The 24,171-nt window shown below is 42.4% G+C and overlaps 1 protein-coding gene across 2 annotated transcripts in view; it reads left to right on the forward strand.

Moving 5' to 3' along the window:
• The window catches only part of Cntnap2 (contactin associated protein 2), a 2,078,180-nt gene extending 2,059,019 nt beyond the window's left edge, over nucleotides 1–19,161 (forward strand). The window contains exons 23-25 of one of the 2 annotated variants that reach the window (XR_005972587.1): nucleotides 11,055–11,135; nucleotides 13,299–14,126; nucleotides 18,799–19,161. Coding sequence is in view for 1 of the 2 variants with exons in the window: in XM_041635058.1 (XP_041490992.1) it covers nucleotides 11,055–11,135; nucleotides 13,299–13,498 (281 nt within the window). In the remaining variant the exon portion in view is untranslated. Of the gene's footprint in view, nucleotides 1–11,054; nucleotides 11,136–13,298 lie in introns of both variants that reach the window. The other variant, XM_041635058.1, reaches the window with a different exon arrangement.
• The last annotated feature ends 5,010 nt before the right edge of the window (nucleotides 19,162–24,171 follow it).

The following is a 24,171-nucleotide window of genomic DNA, read 5'->3' on the forward strand; positions in this document are numbered from 1 at the left end:
TTGGGACCACACATATATTCACTGCCACTCGTGACTGCACTGCATTTTCTTTTCCTTAGAAATAATCTCAGATAGCCCTGGCCAGTCTCAAGGATCCTAAATAGCCAAGGATGACCTTGAACTTCAGGTCTTTCAGCCTCTGCTCTCTACATGCTGAGATTACAAACGTACACCAGCACACTTTGTCAACGTGGTGAAGGAAATGGAGCTCAGGGCCTTGTTGAAGGGTAGGCAGGCACTCTATGGCTGAGCCCTATATACTGATCTTTGAAGTGTCATTGACTCCTATCATGTCATAGACCTGTAGCACAACTCAAGGGTGCCCTCCACACATCAAGGTATGGCTTCTTTAGCTAGCTCATCATTTTTAAAAGACTGTTACCTCAATTCACAGCTGGGAGATCCTCTCATGGGACTAGCAAACACCACTTAGAAATGCTAATTCTACCTCTGCTGACAGATTGGCTTCTGTCCTTTCCTATGGCCAGTAAAGCAGAAAAAAAAAATATCTTATCCAGGTGAAGTTTCAAGCCAACACTAAAGGCTTTCTTCTCCACAGTCACCAATAACGATGAACTGCTTCCCTGTCTTGAGATCTCCGAGTGATTTTTGCATATACTACCCGGACTGCTCAGAAATGAGCAAGAATGAGACAGTTCCTGATTCTGCTTTTTTGGTTTTGCCTAAGAACAATCACAAGGGTTCTTTAAAGAATTGAAATCTGGGCGCCTGTGACATTTACACAGTAGGTAAAGATGCTTGCCGTATTACCTAGTGACCTGAGTTCAAGTCACCAAAGCCACCTAAGGTGGAAGGAGAGAACGGACTCCACAAAGCTGACTTCACTCTGACTTCACACACACACACACACACACACACACACACACACACACTAAAATTTTTCAGAAAGAATTTAATCTATATTATGTAAAGTATAAGCAAACACAAAAATGCATGTGAATGTGGATATAGTTATGTTAAAACACGGAAGATGAGATAACTCCCTTTGAAAATGTTCATTGGAAAAGATAAAAATGGTTCTTAATCATTTTCTTGGGAAATTGAACTTAGAAAACTGGAAAGGATTTGAACAAAAGTAATATTAGCTGCAACTTAGAAATTACTCCTGTGATTTCGCTATATGCTGACACAAGTTGAGTTGAATGGACAGTTTTAGACAGATTTAATTTTTTTAAGTGTGGTGTGTGTGTGTGTGTGTGTGTGTGTGTGTGTGTGTGTGTGTAAGAATGTAGAGGTCAGTAAACAATTTGGGACAGCTGAGTTTGGTCCTTCTGCCCTGTGTATTTGGGTATCAAATTCAGGCCTAGGCACAAGTGCTTTTCCCCAGTGAGCCCTGTCACTACCCTCTCAGATATATTTTAAAGATACAAACAGACAGGTGAGACTGGGGAGGGCTCAGTTCTTAGTTAAGAGAACTTGCTCTGCACGTATGGAATTCCGAAAGAGCAAATACACATTATATGGGGGGAGGGGTGGGGAAGAACTCCTCTAGGCCTAAAATCCAATCAGAAAATGGTTGGCAATCCCCCATTACATTCATGGCAATATGGCAGGAGCAGGCACATTTGGTGCCTTGCAGGCCAGGACCGTAGCAGGTTGGATCCCCTAGTGCACAGGACCATTGGTAAATTTTCTCCCTCAGAGGCCGCACTTCTTGCTCTGTGAAAGCTAACCACCTTGGGAAAATGTTGACCTCAAGAACAAAAAGAATTCCCCCTTTTTAAACTCTGAGTTATTTTGCTCTATTTTGTCATTCTTTAAATAGAACAGAGAAATCTGGAATGGAAGACTGGCATAGTTGTAGATTGACCACACCTCTCTCCTCTTTCTTCCACTTTCTCCCCTCTCCTGTCTTCTTAAATAGAGAAATCATCCTCACAGCTGCTACAGCTAATTAAATGTTTTTCACACTTCGTTGACACGAAGAAGAACTATGGCAGAACCACTGTTATAAGCTGTGTCTTAAACTAGGTGCTTATTATGTTATCTGTATAATGAGTCAAGCCTGAGCCAGGGAGGAATCTGCAGAAAACATCAGGCTGACACTTTAGTAGCCCAGGCTAATTTGCTTCCCAGAGTCCTCTTTGATGGCCACTAACCATTCTGCCTGTCAGCAAGCACAGACAATTAGTTGTCTTTTGAGAGTTTTATAGTCTACAGAACAAAAAATGTCGTAAATCAAGGCCAGTTTAAAATGCACTGGTGGGTGCATCAGAGAAGCAGGTACAGTTACAGCAAGATGGGGGAGCTTTTCTATAGGCCTCAGATGCTGTCTGGTGACAGTCTTAGCTTTGGGAAGCCAGTGGTCTGCTGAATCAACAGGTCCCAAAAGTCACAGGGTGGGCAGATGACAGAATGGCTGTTCTGGAGAACTAGAACTAGCCCGAGATAGATAATTAGCCTCTGGACCTGCAACATTCCAGGCTCTTCCACAGGACTGAAATTGTAATCAGGCCAACAGTTTCTGCAGACACAGCTTCTTTTCTGGAGGTTTTTGCTCACACCACATGACACCACAGTCCCTGGTTCTGAGGCTCCGACCTAGATGGTCAAGCCTTGTTTAAGAACTACAGTAACAAGCTTGGATTAGAGTCCAGAAGGCATCTGCAGAGACTTCCAGGCTCTTGTGTCTCATAATAAATAATTTGACCAGGGACACCTGAAAATAAACTGTTAAAAATGAGAAAGGCACCTCCCAGAACGAAGAGCTTTCAAAATCTCCAGTCTTGAGCATCATGACCCCTTATGAATCACTAACCTCCTCCGACACTTGGAAGTTTTGGCCTCTTATGTAGCATGCTTCGATCCTTCTTGTAGCACTAGTGAGTGATGGCCAACTGACATCTTTTATATATGCTAAATTTGATCTCTCTCTCTCTCTCTCTCTCTCTCTCTCTCTCTCTCTCTCTTCCCCACCCCGTCTTCTAGCTTATTACTACATAAGATTCCTAAAAGGCATCCTAAAAGAGGAGACTAAAGGTGACTTGAACACCTTCTGGCCACACAGCTCTGGCCTGATCACCACCAACACCTGCTCTGGTGCAGAGGTTGAGAGACTAATGAATCTCTAAAATCCAAGTGTCAAAGTAACAATGTATAATCCACACATGTTCCCAATAGTATCTGACAGTAACTGAGGGTTGGTTTATAATCAGTTATACATGGAAGGAGGAAATACAATAAAGCTTATTGTATTGTTCATTCAGTCTTTTAATAAAGAGGTGGGGATTTTTTTAAAAAATAATTAGGCTACAAGTTCATTTATTCTGTTTTCACCTAATTAACCTCTTTTCCTCGTGGGATTTTAGTCAAACACGTGGCCTCCATTTCTGCTCTCCTGTCTAAAGCTTGTAGTATGCAGCTTAATTGTCAAATCAGAGGCAAAAATTTAAAAATCTCTTCCCCAAATGAAGTGGGACATTCTGGCTGGCTGGCTTTTGTTAGAAACTGAAAGCAGGAAATAAAGATGGAAGATAATACCCAGAATCCCCTGGGCAAGGCCACACATTATTCTGTCTGCAAAAGCCTGCTGAGCCCAAGTCCCCTTGTGAGAACAGCAGTATCCACTTTCAAAGACAGCACAACAGCTTGAGTCTTCAGTGCCTTTAATGGTAGCCATTTGTTTTCTTATGTATTTTCAAAATGCAGTCCATAGTGAGTAACTGAAACAAATTAATTGAGAACAATCACTTTCTGGTATAGAACCCAGACTCAAAAAGAGAAGAAACAAAACAAAGAAGCTGAGAAAAACGAAAAGCACAGACACTTACACACACTCATTCTGTCTCAGACGCTGCCTCAAAACAAGACTGCAATTTAAATTAAATTATAATTAATAACAGCAGTTTTGTCGAAGTGCCTTAATGCTGAAGCTCCAATGGTTTCCATGGAGACATTTTCTCTATGTGATGTCAAATCCAATCTTTTTTTTTTTCCTTTTATTCTCTGACATATGACAACCTGAAGCTTTTAGTGCCTTTCATTTGGGGGAGTTTTTTGTTAAATAGTCTCGATTTACTTTTATATGCAGTTAATGTGTTTTTTTTTTTCTATTTGTTTCTGAGCCTGAAGTCTACAAGTGTTCATATTTGAAACGTTAAATAAGAACTCCAACCACTGAAGTTACATCTGTCTTATTCTGCATTCTCTTCACTGCTTCCCTGGATGGAGGAAAAACTGGAAAAAAGAATTCAAATATATTTTTTTCAATATTCTATTCTTCCAAGTGCATTTAAAAGTCAGTTTCCAGTTTCAATGCTTGTATTGAAACTTCTTTTTATTAATTTTTCATGGTTTAAAAACACAAGCAAAAATGACCGTTTTCTTGGTGGCATTTTGGTTCTTTAGGGGTGATATGTGCTACCAAGAGGCTGGGGGCGGGGTTCTGATTTGCATTTTCAGTTCAGGTTACTTCTATTGTATGGAACTTTCCTTTGTCAGATAAATAACAGAAAAAAAAATAAAACATACACACAGACACTTAATTTTTTTAATGTGTATGAGTGGTTTGCCTGCATGTATGTATGTATGTGTACCACTTGCATGACTTGTGTCCATGGGGGCAGAAGAGGGCATTGATATATGAGTATAATACTAGAAATGACCAGCCGAAGTAAGCTGGGGAGGTACACGGAGATGCACAGACTTCCAGGAGAAATGAAATCAGAGCAGGAATGGCTCTTTGCTTGGCGCTTGTCACCACAGGGCAATTATTTTGTGCTCTGTCACAAGATACTCAGCGTAAACAACTCAAGGAAGGAATTTCAGGGGTGTTATTCCAACACAGTGGGAGGCCTTTGGCACAGAAAAACACCTTACAGTATGATGGCCAGGAAGTAAGAAGAGGCACCAGAAGACCAGGGACAACAGGTCTCCGAGGATCCAAAAGCAATGGACTATTTCCTCCAGTAGAATCCCACCTCCTAAGTTTCCAGAACCTCCCCAAATAGGACCACCCTCCAACAGATGAGTGTTTTAGGGGGACACTTCATATGTTCTATCATTTGAGGGTCCAGGAAAAATGCATTGCATATACTCCATACTTACAGGAAGTCAGTCTGCCCCTGAGATTCAATAGTACCTCTTTATCTTACCACTCAAAATTTGGATTTACTCACAAAATTTCCCAAGATATAGACTCCCTGGTATTTTAGCACCTCTAAACTTGTTTGGCTCTCCCAAGGAGCTGGAAGGCAAGAGGGCATGGATATCAACAATAGACCAGAGCACATGTCATGAGTGAGCTTGTCATCCACAGCCAGGCTTGTATCTTAGTCACTGTACTTCTCTACACATTCCAAAAGGATGTTGGGGGGAAAGACAGTAACAAAGAAATAGATCTACCAAAGTAGTCATTGCTGTGATTGCCAGTATAAAATAGCTTTGCCCCAAGGGAATGGGTACTCACATGCTTTGGAATAACCAGGCTTAAGTTCAAAATAAAGCCCTAAAAACTGGGTTGTTCATGAAAGGAAAAAAAAAATCAAAAGGAACTGTGCATATCCTTGATTTTGTAAAGGTTTCTAATGGCCTAAAGGTTTCTAGAAACCACTAATTGGTTTCTAACAACAACCAAGGTCTAGTGAGTGTGGCATCTTTAATATGCTTTCTGTATTGAATATATTCTTTTCCATTTTTTGTGAGAAAGGAAGAATGAAACTGTTGCCTTGCTTTAAGTCTTCTGTTGACAGTGGGCAGCTGAGTTTTTAAATCTGCACAGAAGAGTTGCTGAAGTGTGTCTTGGTTATGATTTCTGTTGCTGTGATGAAACACCATGACCAAAAGCAGTTTGGGGAGGAAAAAATTTATTCCACAGTTCCATATAGCAGTTCATCATCAAAAGCAGTAAGGGTAGGAACACAGGCAGGGCAGGAACGGGGGCGTGGGGGTGGGGGCAGGAGCTGATGCAGAAACCACAGACGGTGCTGCTTACTAGCTTGTCTGTCATGGCTTGTTCAATCTTCTTTTAGAACCCAGGACTACCATCCCAGGGATGGCACCACCCTCAAATGGATCAATAACTAATTTTAAAAAAGCCTATAGGCATGTCTACAGCCCAATGTCATAGAGGCCTTTTCTTAAATGAGGCTCCTCCGCTCTGATGACTTCTTCAGCTTGTGTCAAGTTGACATAACGCTATCCGGTACAAACAGGCTCCACAGAAGGCTGAAGAACCGTGCACAGACTGATTTTAATCATGCTCACCAATGAATATGTATTTATCCCTCCCTCATTACTATTAGAACATAGTTATATATCAAAATGAAATTTTTAACTGAGATTTGTCCCTTCCTTTAAGATGACAACTACCTTGTAAGAAGTGATAAGATGTTGGGAAGAAGGTTCAGAGGATAAAATACTTCTCTATAAACATGGGGAATAGAGTTTGATAGCTTAACCCACATTTTTTTTATTTTATTGATTTTTATTGAGCTCTACATTTTTCTCTGCTCCCCTCACTGACTCTCCCCTTCCCTTCAACCCTCTCTCAAGGTCCCCATGCTCCCAATTTACTCAAGAGATCTTGTCTTTTTCTACTTTCTACTTCCCATGTAGATTAGATCCATGTATGTTTCTCTTAAGGTCCTCATTTTTGTCTAGGTTCTCTGAGATTGTGATTTGCAGGCTGATTTTCTTCGCTTTATGTTTAAAAACCATTTATGATTGAGCATATGTCTTTCTGGATCTGGGTTACCTCACTCAAAATGATGTTTTCTAGCTCCATCCATTTGCCTGCAAAATTCAAGGTGTCATTATTTTTTTCTGCTGTGTAGTAATTTTGTAAATGTACCACATTTTCCTTATCCATTCTTCAGTCGAGGGGCATTTATATTGTTTCCAGTTTTGGGCTATGACAAACAATGCTGCTATGAACAAAGTTGAGCACATGTCCTTGTGGCATGATTGAGCATCCTTTGGATATATGCCCAAAAGTGGTATTACTAGGTCTTGAGGAAGGTTGTTTTCTAATTTTCTGAAAAATCACCATAGTGACATCCAACGTGGTTATACCAGCTTGCATTCCCACCAGCAATGCAGAAGTGTTCCCTTCTCCCCACAACCTCTCCAGCATAAGTTGTCATCAGTGTTTTTGATCTTAGCCATTCTTACGGTGTAAAATGGAATCTCAGAGTTGTTTTGTTTTGCATTTCTCTGATGACTAAGGATGTTGAGCATTTCCTTAAGTGTCTTTCAGCCATTTTAGATTCCTCTGTTGAGAGTTCTCTGTTTAGGTCTGCACTCCATTCTTTTTATTGGATTATTTGTTCTTTTGATGACCAATTTCTTGAGTTCTTTGTGTATTTTGGAGATCAGACCTCTGTCTGATGTGGGGTTTGTGAAGATTGCTAAGCCCACATTAAAAAACAGTGGCATGTTGTGATTCCAGCACTGGAGGGGCAGAGGCAAATAGATCCCAGCTCACTGGGCAGCCAATCTCAGTTTGGGGTGTGTGAGAAACTCTGTCTCAAAAAGATTTTTTAAAAAAGTGTATGGTGCCTTAAGGATGGCATTCATTGTTGTCCTCTGGCTTCTACATACATGGGAACACACATGGAGATAAGATAGAAAGAAAAGGAAATAATAAGAATTAAGACTGTAGCTATTGAAAGGAGACTTGGCCACTTAATTGGAAATTGGTACTTCTTTCAAGAAAGAGATAAAATTTGATGAGAAAAGAGAAGGAAGGTAAACCAGATGTCCAGGCAGGAGTGTTCCCTAATGAACTGACTTGAAGCATTAAGAATCTATTACATCCAGAATATTCAGTTAGAAGAGTAGCCCACGAAGGAAGAAACATGAGAGAGGCTCGATTACATGAAGTCTTTACAAGACCAAGAAATCCAGGTTCACCTGAACGGCAGTCCTGGGAGGTTACAAGTGTCCTCTCACTCCTGCCGTTCTCCAAGTCATTGCGTGTCTCTTCTCCAGCCCAAACTTCCAACACTATTTACAGCTGTGACATGAAAGGAACTAGAGAGGGGTCGGGATGTTGGCCAGTGGTAGAGCACTCGCCAGCCTTGCACGAGGACCTGGGTTCCCCTCAGCATTGGAGGGGAAGAAAAATAAATGAGAAGAGGGCCACCAATATGTCTAAGAAGCCGAGAGTTTGGACAGTTTTGAGGCCAAGGACACAATGTCACAAGCTAGGCTTTGAAGCTGAAAGAAATTTTGCCATGGTTCATCTCCACATTATGAATTATACCATGCTACAAATTCCTGAAGTGTATCACGTTTTATTAGAGTCATGCAGGCAGAAAGCAACCACCCTATAATGTCATGAATGTTGTCACAGTAGGCTGATAACAAAACTACTTGCTATACTTGACACATAAAAAATAAAATAAAAATTTTAAATCAAGTCTAAGAGAAAAAGAACTAAAGTATATGCCAGGGCAGTGTGAAATCTCACATTTTACACTTGATCTTAGCCAAAAGGCCGAGAAGCGATGAAATCTCACATTTTATACACACATTTCTGAGCAGATATTTAATGTATGTGGAAAGTTCATATTGTTTAAAGAAAGCCAGAATATTTGTGTTACTCAGAAGACAAGAAATTTGACCTACTCAAGTCTCCAAATGTCTAGAAGAGAGGTCAAAGTGAGAGTCCTATAGGTACAGCAAACTTAGTAATTCCAACACAAATTTTTTCTTTCATCCCCTAAAAGGGCTCTTCTTGTCATAGTTCTAACCCATACTCCACCATCTAAAATAAACTGGGTCTTTTAAACAACTCACCTGCCTGGATCTTCCTAGTTTTCAAAGGACTCAAACGTGAGAAGATTGCTTCTTTTGGAATTAGCTTGGGTTCTAATTTCAGTCAGGCTAGAGATGGACCAAGTAGCATATGGAGAAGGGTAATTAACAACATCCAAAGGCCTGAAGATGTAAAAGATGGACAATAATAGTCTAAACTTCATCCTTGAAAAGTGGCCATGTCAAGGGATAAAGCAAATCTTACCGTGCCTTATGACACACATGACACACAATGGGAAAACTACAGGTAAACTCAAACAAGTCACCAGACCTGAAGAAGACCGTAGTTCAAACCACATCCACACTTTTCATTAGCATTTTCACTATATAAGCAAAGTCTTCCATTGGGGCATGTAATTAGGCCACCAGGGACAACAAATTACATAGCAAAGGCACTGTTTATGTTCACAGTTAAAGATTTGGAGAGAGTGTGGATAACCTGCAGATGAGTTTTCCTTCACTCATTTGCTTATCAGAGTTCATGGCCATCAGCAGTCAGCAGGTTTGAATGACGCTGATTAATAATGTACAAATCCAAGAGAGAATGATTTCTCTAGCCCTGGGTGAACCTGTCAAATCTGAGGCCAGTGATATGGTCCAGTAAGTAAAGCCACTTGTTGCCAAGACTGATCACCTCAGGTCAATCATTGGTACCCGCATGTTAGAAGGAGGGAACCAACTCCAACAGGTTGGTCTCTAACCTCCACCAGTGCCATCTTGGAACATTCATGCCCACATATATACACACATATGCAAAATAAATGAAAATTAGATTTTTAGAAATTTTAAATGAAGTCTAAGAGAGAAAAAACTAAATTACACACTGATTAAAAATGTGAGATTCCCATATTTCCAAGGAGATGGGAAGGGAAGCGCTCTGGCTGTTTTTGTCATGACCCTGGAGATTCTCCCCCATCTATACCCCGGGATGAAGTAGCCTTAGGAACTGAGTTCCTGGCATGGTTCTACCTGAATCACAACACCGGCCTCTGTTTAATTATAGCAAGTTCAGACCCTGGAAATATCTCTCTCAGTGACTTAGTGCCATCCAGCAGGATTCGGTCTACTTCAAACTTGGGTTCTCTGCTCCATCTGCTGGAAGAAAAGTTACTTCCATTGAGAGATTTGCTTGAACTTTTCAAAGGAAATTTCTACCACTGCAAATCTGTTTGTGGACTGGAAGGGTCTGGGAATGTAGCTCAGTGGAAAAACTTTGCCTGGCAGGTGCAAGGCCATAGGTTTGACCCAGCAGCCCTTCCCCCACCAAGAAAAACCCACCCTTGAAGGTGAATTTGCTTTTTTTGGATTACTTACTGTAGATGCTCCACTGACTTAAGGTTTCAGAATCTATTTGCCTTTGGAGCGATAAGAGGGATCCATCTGAGTGGAACATCTAAACTTGACACAACTGCTTCTAATATTTTTTGAACTGGGAAAGAAATAGAAAATTAAGCTATTAGCATTCTTCTCAACGTTTCTGAACTTTAAGGCCTTTGCATATTGCTGAAGGTTCTAGTGTTTTATTAAAGTCATGCTAAATATTAAAGAAGCCGTTACTTTTAAACTAATAGTATGTGCCGTAAAATTTTTGTCGGCACATGAACCCTAAACTGGCAGTAGGGTGTGGAAAAAAGTGGATGGGAGACAGATTTCAGAACATGAGAAAACAAATGCCACCCTGCGTCTGTGTCCATAGGTCCTGCAGGTAAGGATTCAAAGAACTGGCGAAGTCTCTCTTTAAATGGTCTGTACTAAATGCAGAGAGACTTGTCCCCCTGTCATTACTCTCTAAGGTTATCCAGAGTCAATTTACAATATTCTTTGAAGTCCGTGGGATATGATTAGCAATGTAGAGACGATTATGGAAGTCATATGCTTCCGAGTTACATACAGGAGTTGAATGTCCATGAACCCAGTGTCCTGAAACAAACTGCTAGATAATACCCCAGGATGACTATTCTAAAAGCAGACTTGCCAGCAGAGCAGTGACAGGCTGGCTCGGAACATTCTTAGCTAACATTCCCCTACTGTTCCCCTCAAACAAGTCATAGCACTGGAACTTTTAGTGAAATCAGGGATGGGGGTTTCTGGAATTTTTGTAGGAGGCAATGGTAAGGTTGGATCCATCTGAGGTGGAAATTTCATTTTACAAATGGAAAGTGTCAGAGAGTTGTATGAAGAAATAAATATAAAATTATTTGTGTGCTTGCCTCTTCAACTTCACTTTTTCTTCTTTCTTTCTTTCTTTCTTTCTTTCTTTCTTTCTTTCTCTGCAGCCAGTGCTGATTTCCCATACAACCCAGGACAAGGCCAAGCTATAAGAAACGGAGTCAACAGGAACTCAGCTATCATCGGAGGTATGTGATACATACAACATAGCAGCTATTCACCAGGGAAAAGCAATGATTTTTAAAAAAAAAAAATGGGGCTGGAGAGATGGCTATGCAGTTAAGACAAAAGACTGCTTTTCCAGACAGACCCGAGTTCAGTTCCCAGAACCTACAGAAGGCTGCTCACAACTACCTGTAACTCCAGCTCCAGGAATCATCCATAGGCACCCACACTCATGTGCACATATACCCAAATATATACAACACATATACATAAACAAAGTACATTAAAAATGTTCAAAAGGGTATTTAAGTGACATCATCCCAAGTTCAAGTATAATCTCATCAAGGTCCCTATCCTTATTGATTTTGACTTTTTGGAGTTTTGTTATTGTTGTAGTTTTAAGATAAACTCAAAGTATCATATGAACTTATACAAGAAACAGGTCAGTGACTTTTTAACATACACCCATATCCACCACCGCAACGTATAGAACACACCAACGTAAAATAACTCCTCTCGGCTAATTTTGCTGTCCCTTTTGTTAAGTCCCCACCTATTCCTTTCACTCCTCCACAGTTTCATAACTAGTATAAAATTTGCCGCACTTTCATTCATTCAGCATAATATTTTTATATCTGTCCACACTATTTTGCTCATCAACAAATTTATCTCTCTTGCCAAATTGTATTTCATTGAATGGCTGTGCCATCATTTGTTTTATCCACGTACCCATTGCTAGATTGTTGTCTCGTCTCCAGATTTGGGTTATTAAAAGTAAAGCTACACACAACTTAATAATCTGGTATACACCTTAGGTAGACTCCTCAATAATTCCTAGAAATGCAATCACTAACACAGTAAAGAAAGCAGATATTTAACTTTGTAAGTCATTGCCATGCAGCTTTCCAAAACGACCCAACCACCTACAGTCCCATGATCAATCTCTAAAAAGGCCGCTTGTTCCCCAATCTCTTGGTGCTGACAGCCTTCTTACTTAGCCACTCCGCTAGGTGAGTTGTGGCATCTCTGTAGCGAAAGATAATCTCATCACTAGTGATGCTCGGTGTCTTTTCAGTGTTTACTGTCTTATATGATTATTTTGTGAAGTACCTCGAAATCTTTCTCCACCTCCTTAATCGGTTGTTTGGTTTCTTGCTACTGATTTGAAAGAGTTTATATTCTGGGTACAAGTCTTTTGTCAGACCACAGATAAATATTTTTTCCCCAATCTACAGCTTGTTAGCAAACCTGACTCCATGTTGTCCAGGTCTTGTACATTCTTATTGATTTTGCCTCCATAGTCAGTCTTGATTGTTAGGGATTGGTTTGCACAGGTCCCTCTGTGCTCACTCTGTTATCTCTGCCATTTCTAGTCTAATTGATTTTCTCATAGGAGAAAAATTGTTCTTTGCATATCTGGTCATTTTTATATTGGCTGCTAGACATTATTAGCATGACTGAGTTTGGGCGTTGAATGGTCTTTTGATATTGCATGCCGAGATCTCTCGCAGCACTTATAGCTTGATATCTTTTAGTCATGTTAAGCTTTTTGCAGGTCAAATCCTGCCAGACCTTTCACTCCCTCAAAAGCATGCCTTTAGCATGACCTTTCCCAGTCTGAACCGAATGCCTGCAGTTATTTCCCGTTAGAGCCTGATCATCTTGCAGCCCTGTGTGAGCTCTGGAAATTGTTTCCTGTGCCTCCCTGCCCTGTGGAGGGTCATGGGTATGCACACATGCACGTGTTAGTGTTCAGCTGGAGGTTCAGCAGCTTCACGGATTAGCAGATCCATCTGTGTGGAGCACATGCACTGGCCTTGAAGCCCCGCCCCCAGTTCAAGAAGCTCACGGGGTTCTCCTGGTTGTCTCTGCAGAACGGTGTGGACGGTCAGAAAACTGGACAAAGTGTGGAAACTCGTCATTTCTGACTCTTTCCTCAGGCACCGTGTGTCTGTCTATCTGCTGTCCACTGTCTGAAGGCGTATGCGTCATATATTTTATCTAGTTTTTAGTTACTTTGGGCAAGAGGACAAGACACCTTCTGGTTCCTGTTAAACCTTTTGTGTCTTCATGACTGTCACTGTTTTCTGTGGGGAAGAGTCATATCCAAGGGAGCTGGATGCAGCGGGGAGATAGAAATGTAGACAAGGCTCGTTTAACTTCTGGTATTTATCTACTGTCCCCAGGGGTCATCGCTGTGGTGATTTTCACCATCCTCTGCACCCTGGTCTTCCTCATCCGGTACATGTTCCGTCACAAGGGCACCTACCACACCAACGAGGCCAAAGGAGCTGAGTCAGCCGAGAGCGCAGATGCTGCCATCATGAACAACGACCCCAACTTCACAGAGACCATTGATGAGAGCAAAAAAGAGTGGCTCATTTGAGGGGTGGCTTTTTAGCCATGGGCTAGGGAGGGAGGCTAAGGGAGGAGGGAGAGGGACAAGAGCACCCTGTGTCACACCCCTGAGCACATGCTTACAGTATCAGCACAAGCTGGGGAAGGCAAGCAACCCAATATTCTTAAGACTGATGGCCACACAAAAATATACTTTTTAATATTTCTTTATAGCTGAGTTCCCCCTTCTGTATTAAAAGAAAATGCTTTTAGAGTTTAAGCAACAGTTGGAATTTGTAGGTAATATCTGTCTTATTTTGTGTGTGTTTAGAGGTGTTCTAAGATCCCGTGGTAACAGGGCAAGTTTTCTACATTTTTAAGAGCCCTTAGAATGTGGGTATTTTTTCCTCAAGAAAAACTGATACGCATCCATACAGCTTATGACATTCTCTTCCTTTTGCACCTAGTCAACTTTTAATGGGCTGTTGTAGCAATTAGTTTGTGTCCAGATAATATTTCTTTTGGTGTCCCATAAAACAGAAATGAGAAAGAAAAAATGAGCAAAGAGCCTATTTGCCAGTCTTCAAAGACACCTGCATCTAGGCCAGTTTTCTGATGGTCCCTGTCTGTCATTAGCTGGTGAAGGAAGAAGGAAGCAGCTCCTGTCCTGCAACAATGTAAGCAACACAAGTGGAGACAAGCATCCAAGAATCTGGCAAAGAAAGGCATACTGGGTTTATTGCTTCTGTTTTCCATTGACTTCTACATAATGATGTCCCATGGATGTAGTCTTAGGCCTCTTTAATGTCTGTAATTATCAGCTATAACACCATGGTGAGCAACTGTTACAGGACTTCTCTGTTTTAACTTTAACTTATCGGGCTGTATTTGTATACAGGCCTCAGTGGGGAATTAGAGCCAGAGGGAATGTCTTCTTTGCTGTTTCTTTTATATTTATAAGGAAAATATGGACACTTTCTAGTGAATGCATAAATTAGTGTGTTTTTTTTTAAATTTCGCTCTAAACTTCAAGTTTTTACACCGCTGTGATAAAATCCTAGCAGATAGCACCCTCTTGATTGCACAATACAATAAAGCCAAGTTACAACAGCTGTTACTCTGGAATCATGTGGGAAACACTGCCATACCTCAAACCAACTCAACCGCAGAAACACTGTCATGAGACAGAGATCTGTGACAGACACATCAGAGTGTGCAGTCGCCACAAACCTGATCATCAATCACCACTTCTCTTTAAAAGACTCCTATTGTCTAGTAGATTACATATCTTAGGGCTATCAGGAGTTTTGAGCCATTTGCTCCAAAAATAACACTAGATTTTATGTTTTTAAAAAAAGTAGACTTTGTGTAAGAAATTGGGAGCGATTCTTCCTATTAGAGCACCCAAAACGGAATTTAATTAAATAATTTTTTAATTATACAAAAGTTTCTTGAATGGCTACCATTTATAATTGAAATATGTAGGCCCTCTTATACTTTAAAACCTCTTTTTAAAAATTTTGTAGGCTCCAACATTTGAGGAATTAAGCGTGATGATTCTTCATTTCTGCTCTTAGAAGGGCAGAGAAATTAAAGTGGTATAGACACCACTTCTCTGAGGGTCTGTCTCAGTGAGATGTGTGCTCCAGTAGTTGGGATATTATGCACACACTTTCAAGGTTCTCCGAAAACTCAAATTATTGGAGGATCTAAATTTCTTAAGTAATGGTAAACCTTATCCCAAGCTGCTTATTGCTCCAGCTTACAATGCACTCCCAAAGGAGGTAAGGGGTGGGCCCATTCCCCTTCAGTCACAGAAACAGAATATAAAGGAATCCTGAGACCTCTTTCAATTGCAGGCAGACCTCAAACAGGCCCATGGACACCCTTGCAAATTCTTTCATAAAGCATTAAATGGTTTTATTTATTAGGACAAAATGCCAGAACAATTACATTTGAGAGCCAAGCTCATGTTATTTCACCAAGATACCTGACCGTGAAGCATTCTTTTTCATATTTTCACATTGAAAAGGCAAATGTTTACCATTATGACTTAGAAATATTTCTGATTTTTTTTAGAACTTATTTTACAGGTATTACATTTGTACTTACCAAATAATGCCAGGTGGAAAGTTATTCTTTCTGGCATTCCCCAAAATAGCTGTGTTCATTTTGTATTAGCTCAGCACTTTCCTTCCCCAAATGATTAGCAAGAGAAACCATCGGGACAGTCCCCAGTATTAGAGTGTCCTCATCTGGCCCTTCTCTTCACTGTTTCCTTCCCTTTTTCCCGCCACAGAAAGCAAACACTAGGGTCCAACCCGTCTCCCACATCAGCACAGCTGGGGTTCTGAACAACATTGTCCTCAGTTGAGACACAAGAAGAGAGCCGACACAGTCTCCCTAAGGTGGTTACAATCCCCTTGGAGACAGGAGCCAGAGGTGGGCGGAGGAGCAAGTAACTAAATCAGTTGCTAAGTGAGTCCTGAAGTCTTGACCTTTTCTTGGAATTATGCCCTTAACCAAAATCCCCACATCTATGCATGGCAGACATAGCCAGTGTGTTCTGAATGGTAAATAATTGCTCGTCTGAAGAAAAAGAAGTAATTCTCTGTTCCATTTCCCTCCCTTGACAGTTTGGTATGAGACTGCTTCAAGTCATGATATAACCCGAATTTGCCTAACCCTAGACTGTCTTTTCATCCCCACTACCAACCATCTGGACATTTTATAGCCAATATATCATCAACCAAGCACAGACCAGTGGAAGCTCCTTTAAGCAATAAGACTATATAAACCAAACAAAACCCAAACACTGTGCCAAAGGACTAAGACACACTGGTACAAGCCTGAAATCCCAGCATTGGAGAGACCAAGGTAGGAGGATAATGAGTTCAGGGTCAGCCTGGGCTGTATAGCAAGTTCTGGCTAGCCTGAACTGCCTAGTGAAACCATTCTCAAAAAATAAAGTTCTAAATAAATGAAGCTTCAGAGAACATTGGTGACTGGAGGGTTGTGCATGCATGAACTTTCTCTGCGTCTAAACCAAATGTCTGGGTTTTTCAAGAAGCTAAGAAAGACGCTGAATGAATGCAAAATCAGTGGCATTCTCTACTCCCAAAATAGCATATTCTCTGGGCACAGAGACACTAATTCAGGACATCAAAATTTTTCATGGTTGAATTTTCCCTGGGCCTTCTTAATATGTAAGAATGCATTTCCTCATTCTTATCTACCAACAGTTTAAAAATAGGAAGGCTTTTGTGAATTGTTTTAATTGAAGATCTGAGAACAAGAGTTTAGAGGACTTTTGTTAGAAATTTCCCTACTGATCAGCATCAGAAGAGAAAGAACTCCTCCCCAAAGGAGCAGGAATTCAAAGGTAACAGCAGCAGCAGCAATAGTCCCACCATGACCAGTGAGTAGATCCTAACTCTGTTGTTGCACATAGCAGGAGAGCACCAGGTACTCCTGTAAGCCTGGTCAGACAACAGCCTTGTACAGCAGAAAGTACTGCTAGGAGAAGCCAACAGGCACTGGCTCCAACCGCACCAGGGTTCAGGGAGTGAGAAGATACACTAACTTCTTCAATCCCAGCCAATGGGTCTGGCTCCCACCACACCAGGGTTCAGGGAGTGAGAAGATACACTAACTTCTACAATCCCAGCCAATGGGTCTGGCTCCCACCACACCAGGGTTCAGGGAGTGAGAAGATACACTAACCTCTTCAATCCCAGCCAATGGGTCTGGCTCCCACCACACCAGGGTTCAGGGAGTGAGAAGATACACTAACTTCTACAAGACCACCTGTTCTCTGTGTTCTGCTCTACTTGTTACTGTTTTCTCCTCTCCTTGCTGTGCCCTTTCTTAAGAAAAGAATCTCCTTTTACATCTCATACTTCTAAACAATGCCTGATTTGAACTCTTTTTTCCCCTTTTTGCTATGTTGTCAAGCACCTTTAAAAAAAAAAAGTTTAGCTAGCAGTTTTGTATGGCAAGTGCTTTTATCTGAAGAGTCATCTTGACAGTCTGAGAGTCTTTTTGCTTGTTCTTTTGATACAGCGTCTCATGTTGCCCACCCAGGCTTTGAACGCATTATGTAGCAGGGGCTGGCTTTAAATTTTTGATGTCTTGCCTATAAATTCTGGATTATAGGTGTGTGTTGCCATGCCTGGACACATGTTGAGATCTACCAGCTGACTCTCAGGGGTCCCACTCACTAAAACATCATCTTAAAAAGATGCCCTTGCTTTTAGCCAAGAGTTAGTGAGATGCATGATTCCTGTTCCTCAACTCAGGGTTGAGTGGCTCACCAGGAAGAACACTTCAGAAACTATTATTGGTTGGATAAGTCAAACTCAGCTTAGTAAATGTTGCCATACAAAACCGGCAATCTAAGCCAATCCATGGATCCTACAGTGGAAGGAAAGAACTGACTTCATACAAGCTGTCCTCTGACCACTCCACCTACACACACTCACACACATGAGCATGCACATGCACGCGCGCGCACACACACACACATACACATACACACATGCACAATGAATAAAATTTAGCAAGAATTCCCACCCTTTCTCCTTCCTAGACTTGCTAGGTGATCCTGGCCATACCCTTGAACTTCCGTCCATCCTTCTTCAGTGCTTGACATGGAGTTGCTTTATCCACGTCGAAAGACAATTGTGAGCATGATGAATTCTCGACTGTGCAACACTTTGATGACCAACTATAAATTCCAAGGTCAAAGGAGCCTCATAAAAAACTGATTTGGCTTGTGGGTATAAGTTGCATTTAAAAAGTACTATAGAAACCATGTAGCCATGCACACGCATGGAGACTTAAGGGACATTGCTGAATCATTGCTTAACTATGACACAGAAAGACCTCAGGCAGATAGGCTGTCAACGGAGGGAAGTGGAACCCAGCGGAAACCTAGAGAAACTGGAAATTTTAGTGTAAATCCCTGAATCCTCACCTGGCCGTGACCTGTGGCTCACAGTATACAGTCTCAGACAGCCAGTAAATGTAGCTGGACTGGCTTACAAATCAACCGCACACAAAAACGTTGTGCTATAGAGGCCCTGCACCTCTACCCTACGGTCCCACTCACGGTAATGTCGGAAACTTTAAAGAACATTTCTCTCACCACAGTATTATTTTCCTCTCATCTGTAAAATCACTGTCAGTTAATCAGAGAAATTATGTTTAAAAGTTGAGTAAAGACTGGAAGAAGGTAATAAAGACTGGGCCCCCGAGTGTTCGCACGCAGCACCCATTTGCACGTCTCTGGTCCAGATGGAAATGCGCTGTAACAACACGCCTGCTAAGACACTTTGTCCTGTTTCCCAGGCTCAGCTGATACAGTCCATGGGGGCTGGCTTCTGAGAAGGCTGTGACGGTGTGGCGGTTCCTCCCGAGTAGGCCAAGACACTGTTCTCGATGCTGCCAATTCTCAGCTTTGCTTTGTCGGCTTCTTTTCCCCTTTGAAGTGGACACGGAGACGGTCTCCCCGTGAGCTAGTTAGGACTTCATCCCTGTGGAACGCCACCAAATTTCACTCTCTAAAAGCAAGAGCATGTAAACTGGAATGAAAGAAGGAAATGATATATGTATGCCTATTATTCTTTTGTGGATGTCTTTCATTTACCTAAAGTTATATTAGAAACCAGATTGATAAATAAAAGATTCGAAATAGTTTTAATTATCCTAAAAGCAATTCTTTGTGTTTTATGCCAATTGGGTTATTTTAGGGTTAATTTCCAGCCTTCTGCACATGTGCAGAAGTAGATGTCTACTGAGAATATGTCTGCCCCGAAAGCTGCGGAGAAGTAGACAGTCCTCAAAGACAGGTCTTGTTTGGATCCATGGTTAACCTCCACTTGCTGGTATACCTTCCCTTACCATTTTGCCTAAAGTAGCTTAATGGATATTACCTTCATAGTTGGGGTCAATTTATAAGCATCTTGATAAATTGTGCTTAGAGTCAATTTGTCTCTAAAATATATTCTGACCTGTATCTGGAAAGTGGGCAATACTGGACGGTGGCCAGATGGATCCAGGCCAATAAACTGGCTCAGAGGCCTTGGGCCACATCTACAGCTGCTAATCTGGCAAGCACATCCCATGTGCATTAAAAGCTAAACCATCCCCATTTGCTAGTCTTCTGTTGCCATGGGAAAGCCATTTCCGCTTATTCAGTTATCAGTGTGGATCTATATGTGCACCAAGGATATGTGAATTCCAGCCTAAAGCCAGCTTCCCTGCTCTACGCTGTTCCCCAAGGCCAATCAACAACAAAAGCCCTCCGAGTGCTTGGAAATCATCTCGATAAGTGGAGATTTGTAGCGACTCCATTTGCTAAACATGACCAACAGGGACAAGTGCAGAGGGGCCGTCGCACAGTCTCCAGAGAAAAGGAAGTCAGCACTAGAGATGTGCAGGATGATTTGGAGAAGTATGAAATGCCAGCTTTAGGGCTTTGGAGCCTCGGTATGCTTGCTTCTTTCCCATCCCACTGATGACAAACCTTGTCTACGTGGCACCAGTAAATTCCAGTAGAGCATCGACTTCACTTCATATAAGACAATATTTGCTAGAGAGGTGGGAGCTAACGGAGATGGAAAGAAGAATGGGAGAAAGCACTTCATGTTGAAGAAAATAGATGACAAAGTTACTTTTGGCAGTTACGATCTGCACATGCAAAAAAGAGGAAAATGCAGAGCTGTGTTTTGAGCAAGAGTCTCTTTCCTCCCAAATAAGTCTTTGTATAAAAATTACATCACATTACAGAAGAAATTACAGTGGCCATCATCATCATCTGTCATTGCTCTGAGAACTACAAACTCAGTGAGACTGGAATTAAATAATCCCGGTACCAGGATTTCCCTCTCTACCTGCAATCCCTCCTTCCTGAACATAGCAACATGCTTCAGAGGCACACAGCTTGAAGCAAGAAAGGGATGTGAATTTCCTTTCCTGGCCTATCTGTTCACCTTATTCAGCATCTGGGTATATAGTAAGCAAGACTCCTAGGACAGCAAGTTAACTGCCATCCATGCCAGACAATCACCAAAGGAAAGAAATGTGAGACAGCACAGCCATTTCTTCCAAAAAATATAAAGCCAAGATTATAAGACCACTGATGACCTGAACAGATAAAAACTGAGAACTGAACTTACTTTGTCATCAAAACAGGGAAGGGGGAAAACACAAATTTTAAGCATAGAAAAATAAATCCTAAAATAGAGTTTGAGGGCAATTCTTTATATCGTGAGGGTTCTGAGTGGGAAAAACAAACTGTTGTCCTACAACCTAGTATATTTGAACCAGATACAAGCTAAGAGACAAATAAAGGGGAAAATACTTCATGTCACAACTACTAAGGATTATTGTGGGTAAATATATACATATATTCATGATGTCTTCAAAATAGCTGATTGTCTCAACAGTCACCTCGCTATATGGATCTTCAGGGCAGTCGAGACTATTAGTGCCTATGAAACACTTAGCACCATCCTAGGACTGAGCTAACAAGGTGATGTAGCCCTGATCTCACAAAACCTGTATCTTGGAGGAGAAAGAACAGAAGCGTATAAACTAATGCACAATAAAACACTAAGGGATTTGAACCCACAGCCCTGAAATAGAGAGTGTGATGGGGTGTGGAGGGGCCTTCTCAAGGAAGGCAGTAGGTTGACCACTGAAGGGAAGTGAGGGGCCAAGGGAGTGGCCAGTGTAAGAGACTGAAGGGGGAAGGAACTAGAGGCTCAGAGCCCACAGGTCAGTGCACAAGGAAAGAGAACAAAAGGAGGAGCCAGAGACTCCAGAAACCTGCTCTATAAGCTCTTAGTACAGCAGAATCCAAACAACTAGAAAACTGTGTGTGTGTGTGTGTGTGTGTGTGTGTGTGTGTGAGAGAGAGAGAGAGAGAGAGAGAGAGAGAGAGAGAGAGAGAGTCACTGCTCTCCAGGGAAGTAGAGTCAGAAGGCTGGAGAGAGACAGAACGACAGGGAGAGGAAGAGATTTAGGAAACAAAGATCATGGGTTCTGGTTTCCTATTTCAGAGTAGGTTAAGTACAGTATAGTAGAAGCTGCAAGGAGAACATGCATGAGCAAGGAAGGCACAGGTAATACAAGGTCAATCAAGGAGCAATGTCAATCAATGAGCAATCAGTCAGTCAAGGAGCAATCAATATTACAAATAGTACATGCGCAAAGGTCATGTGAAAGGAGAGGTTGAGAATGTTCCACACATGACCGACCTGAACGGCCACCCAAGGGCAAGGTCTGAGATGCTTCTTCCCCACAGTTAGCACACAGAACCCTGCAGGAGGGCAAAGAGGAAGAGTGTGTCTGTCCTCTGCTCCCATGTGCGGTTGCAGAGGTGCTGGCCCGAGCAGGATGTAGCAAACAAGTCTACTTGTGAGCATGGATGGAGAAACATACATCAGATGTAAAGTTTTATGTCTGAGCCGGTGCCTCTAGAGCCTGAAGAGCACTCCTGCTTGTAAAGCGATGTTTCTGAAGCTGGACCACTGGGCAGATGTCGCTTGTTATTCATCTCGTTGTCAATTAAATGTTCCTGGCTAAATCACAGATCTGGCTCGAAGCACGCCCTGGGCTTTGTTAGAAAAAAAAAAATACAAGATGCTTCTGCCATATTTTTCCTGCTGATCAAGTTATCACTCCTCTAAATTAAATTTACAAAGCTCATTCACTTTTATTCCAAGCAGTAACCATGGCATTCTCTAAATCATTGCCAGTGTAGCAGATATATTGATCACTGCCAGGCCCGTCATTAGGAATCTCAGTTTAATCACTGCTGGAGCGAGCTCTGAAGTTTAATTAGTATCCCCGTCTGGTGTTGTAAAATACAAGCCTGCGACATATGGGAAAGAAAACTGAGCTAATGTGAATCTAAAAGACACGAAACTGGCAGTGAGCGTGAGCAGATAGCTGAGCGGGCTCTGCTTCCTGGATGCAGTGTGCAACTGCTTCCGAGTGACATGCCGTCGCACCTGGATGCAGTGTGCAACTGCTTCGGAGTGACATGCCATCGCACCTGGATGCAGTGTGTGACTGCTTCGGAGTGACATGCCATCGCACCTGGATGCAGTGTGTGACTGCTTCGGAGTGACATGCCATCGCACCTGGATGCAGTGTGCGACTGCTTCGGAGTGACATGCCGTCGCACCTGGATGCAGTGTGCAACTGCTTCCGAGTGACATGCCGTCGCACCTGGATGCAGTGTGCAACTGCTTCCGAGTGACATGCCGTCGCACCTGGATGCAGTGTGTGACTGCTTTGGAGTGACATGCCATCGCACCTGGATGCAGTGTGTGACTGCTTCGGAGTGACATGCCATCGCACCTGGATGCAGTGTGTGACTGATTTGAATGAAAATATTTATTAGCTCCACTCAAGAAGACAACTGGTCTTTGGAGCAATGGAGAGGGAACAAACGACAGGCATTGGGTCTGGTGGCAAGGTTACGTGGGGACATGGATTCCTACGGTTGTCATCACTGGGCACAATCACTGATGAAGCTTTGAGGGGCATGGTCTGGAGAAGCCAGCTTGCCTCCAGGACCACATCTCTAGGAAGGGGACTGCAGGTGCAGCCAGGTGTGTAACTGGGGCCGCACATGCCAAATCCTTCACAAATGAGTCAAAACACGAAAAATTGTCTTCATATTTCTCACCTTGAAGGTACCAGTTTTGATTCACAAAGACTCAGTGCTCTCAGAAGTGGAGATTTGCTGAGGGTTCAAGGCTGACCCCCCCCCCCCCCGCCCCTGCTGTCATCAGGCCCACACCAGCTACCTCTAGGAAGAAAGGAAAACTCGGTCACACTCCATAGGCACCTGCATATGCAGCCTGTTTGCTGCAGTCTTAGGCAGCCTTGGTGTCTGTTCTGGGGCTGCGACAGAATACCCTGACAAAGGCAACTTAGGGGACAGGGGTTTATCTTAGCTTACAGTTCCAGGTTGCAGTCTGGCAATGTTGGTGGAAGGAACTTGAAGTAGCCAGCCGTGGTCATAACCAAGAGCAAAGGGAATGGATGCATGTGTGCTTGTGCTCAGCATGCTTCCTCCACTCTCCTACAACTCAGGATCTCTTGCCTAGGGACTGGTACTACCTACACTGCCTAGATCTTCCCACCTCAACGATCCCCTCTAGGCATGGCCACAAGGCCAACCTGATCTGCACAATCCCTCATTAGGGTTCTCTTCCCAGATGATCCAGACTGTGTTAAATTAACAATTAAAGCTCACCATCACATATGCCCCCTCTCCCTCATCTGTTGAATCCAGAGCTCCAAGGTGTATGGAAAGCTCCTGCCATCTTCCAGTCCTGGATCTCTCTCATGCTCCGTCGATCTGCTCTACCTAGAACACATCTGTGGCTTTTCCTCCTTCTGGAAGGGCTCAGAAGCAGGCCTTTAACCCCCAGACAACATGTAAAGTGCCTTGAGTATGCAGCAGCCTTTTGTCTTACAGACATCCTTCCCTGTGCTCTCCTGTGGAGCAGGTTTTCTCCCTGGTGCCATCTCTGGGGTTTTCAAAATGTCCTTCCTTCCACCTCCCACAGCCTGACTGCTGCTGAGTAGGCCTAGCTAGAGAACTTGTGGGGAGTATTTCAGAACGGAAAGGTGAGTTCATCAAAGAAGAGAGAAACTTTTCCCATGGCCTTCCACCCCAACCCACATAGACAGAAAACTCCC

The sequence above is a fragment of the Microtus oregoni genome, unplaced genomic scaffold, assembly GCF_018167655.1.
Source record: "Microtus oregoni isolate MIOR12 unplaced genomic scaffold, Mior012 000046F_ref0000063, whole genome shotgun sequence".
Classification (NCBI taxonomy): Eukaryota; Metazoa; Chordata; class Mammalia; order Rodentia; family Cricetidae; genus Microtus; species Microtus oregoni.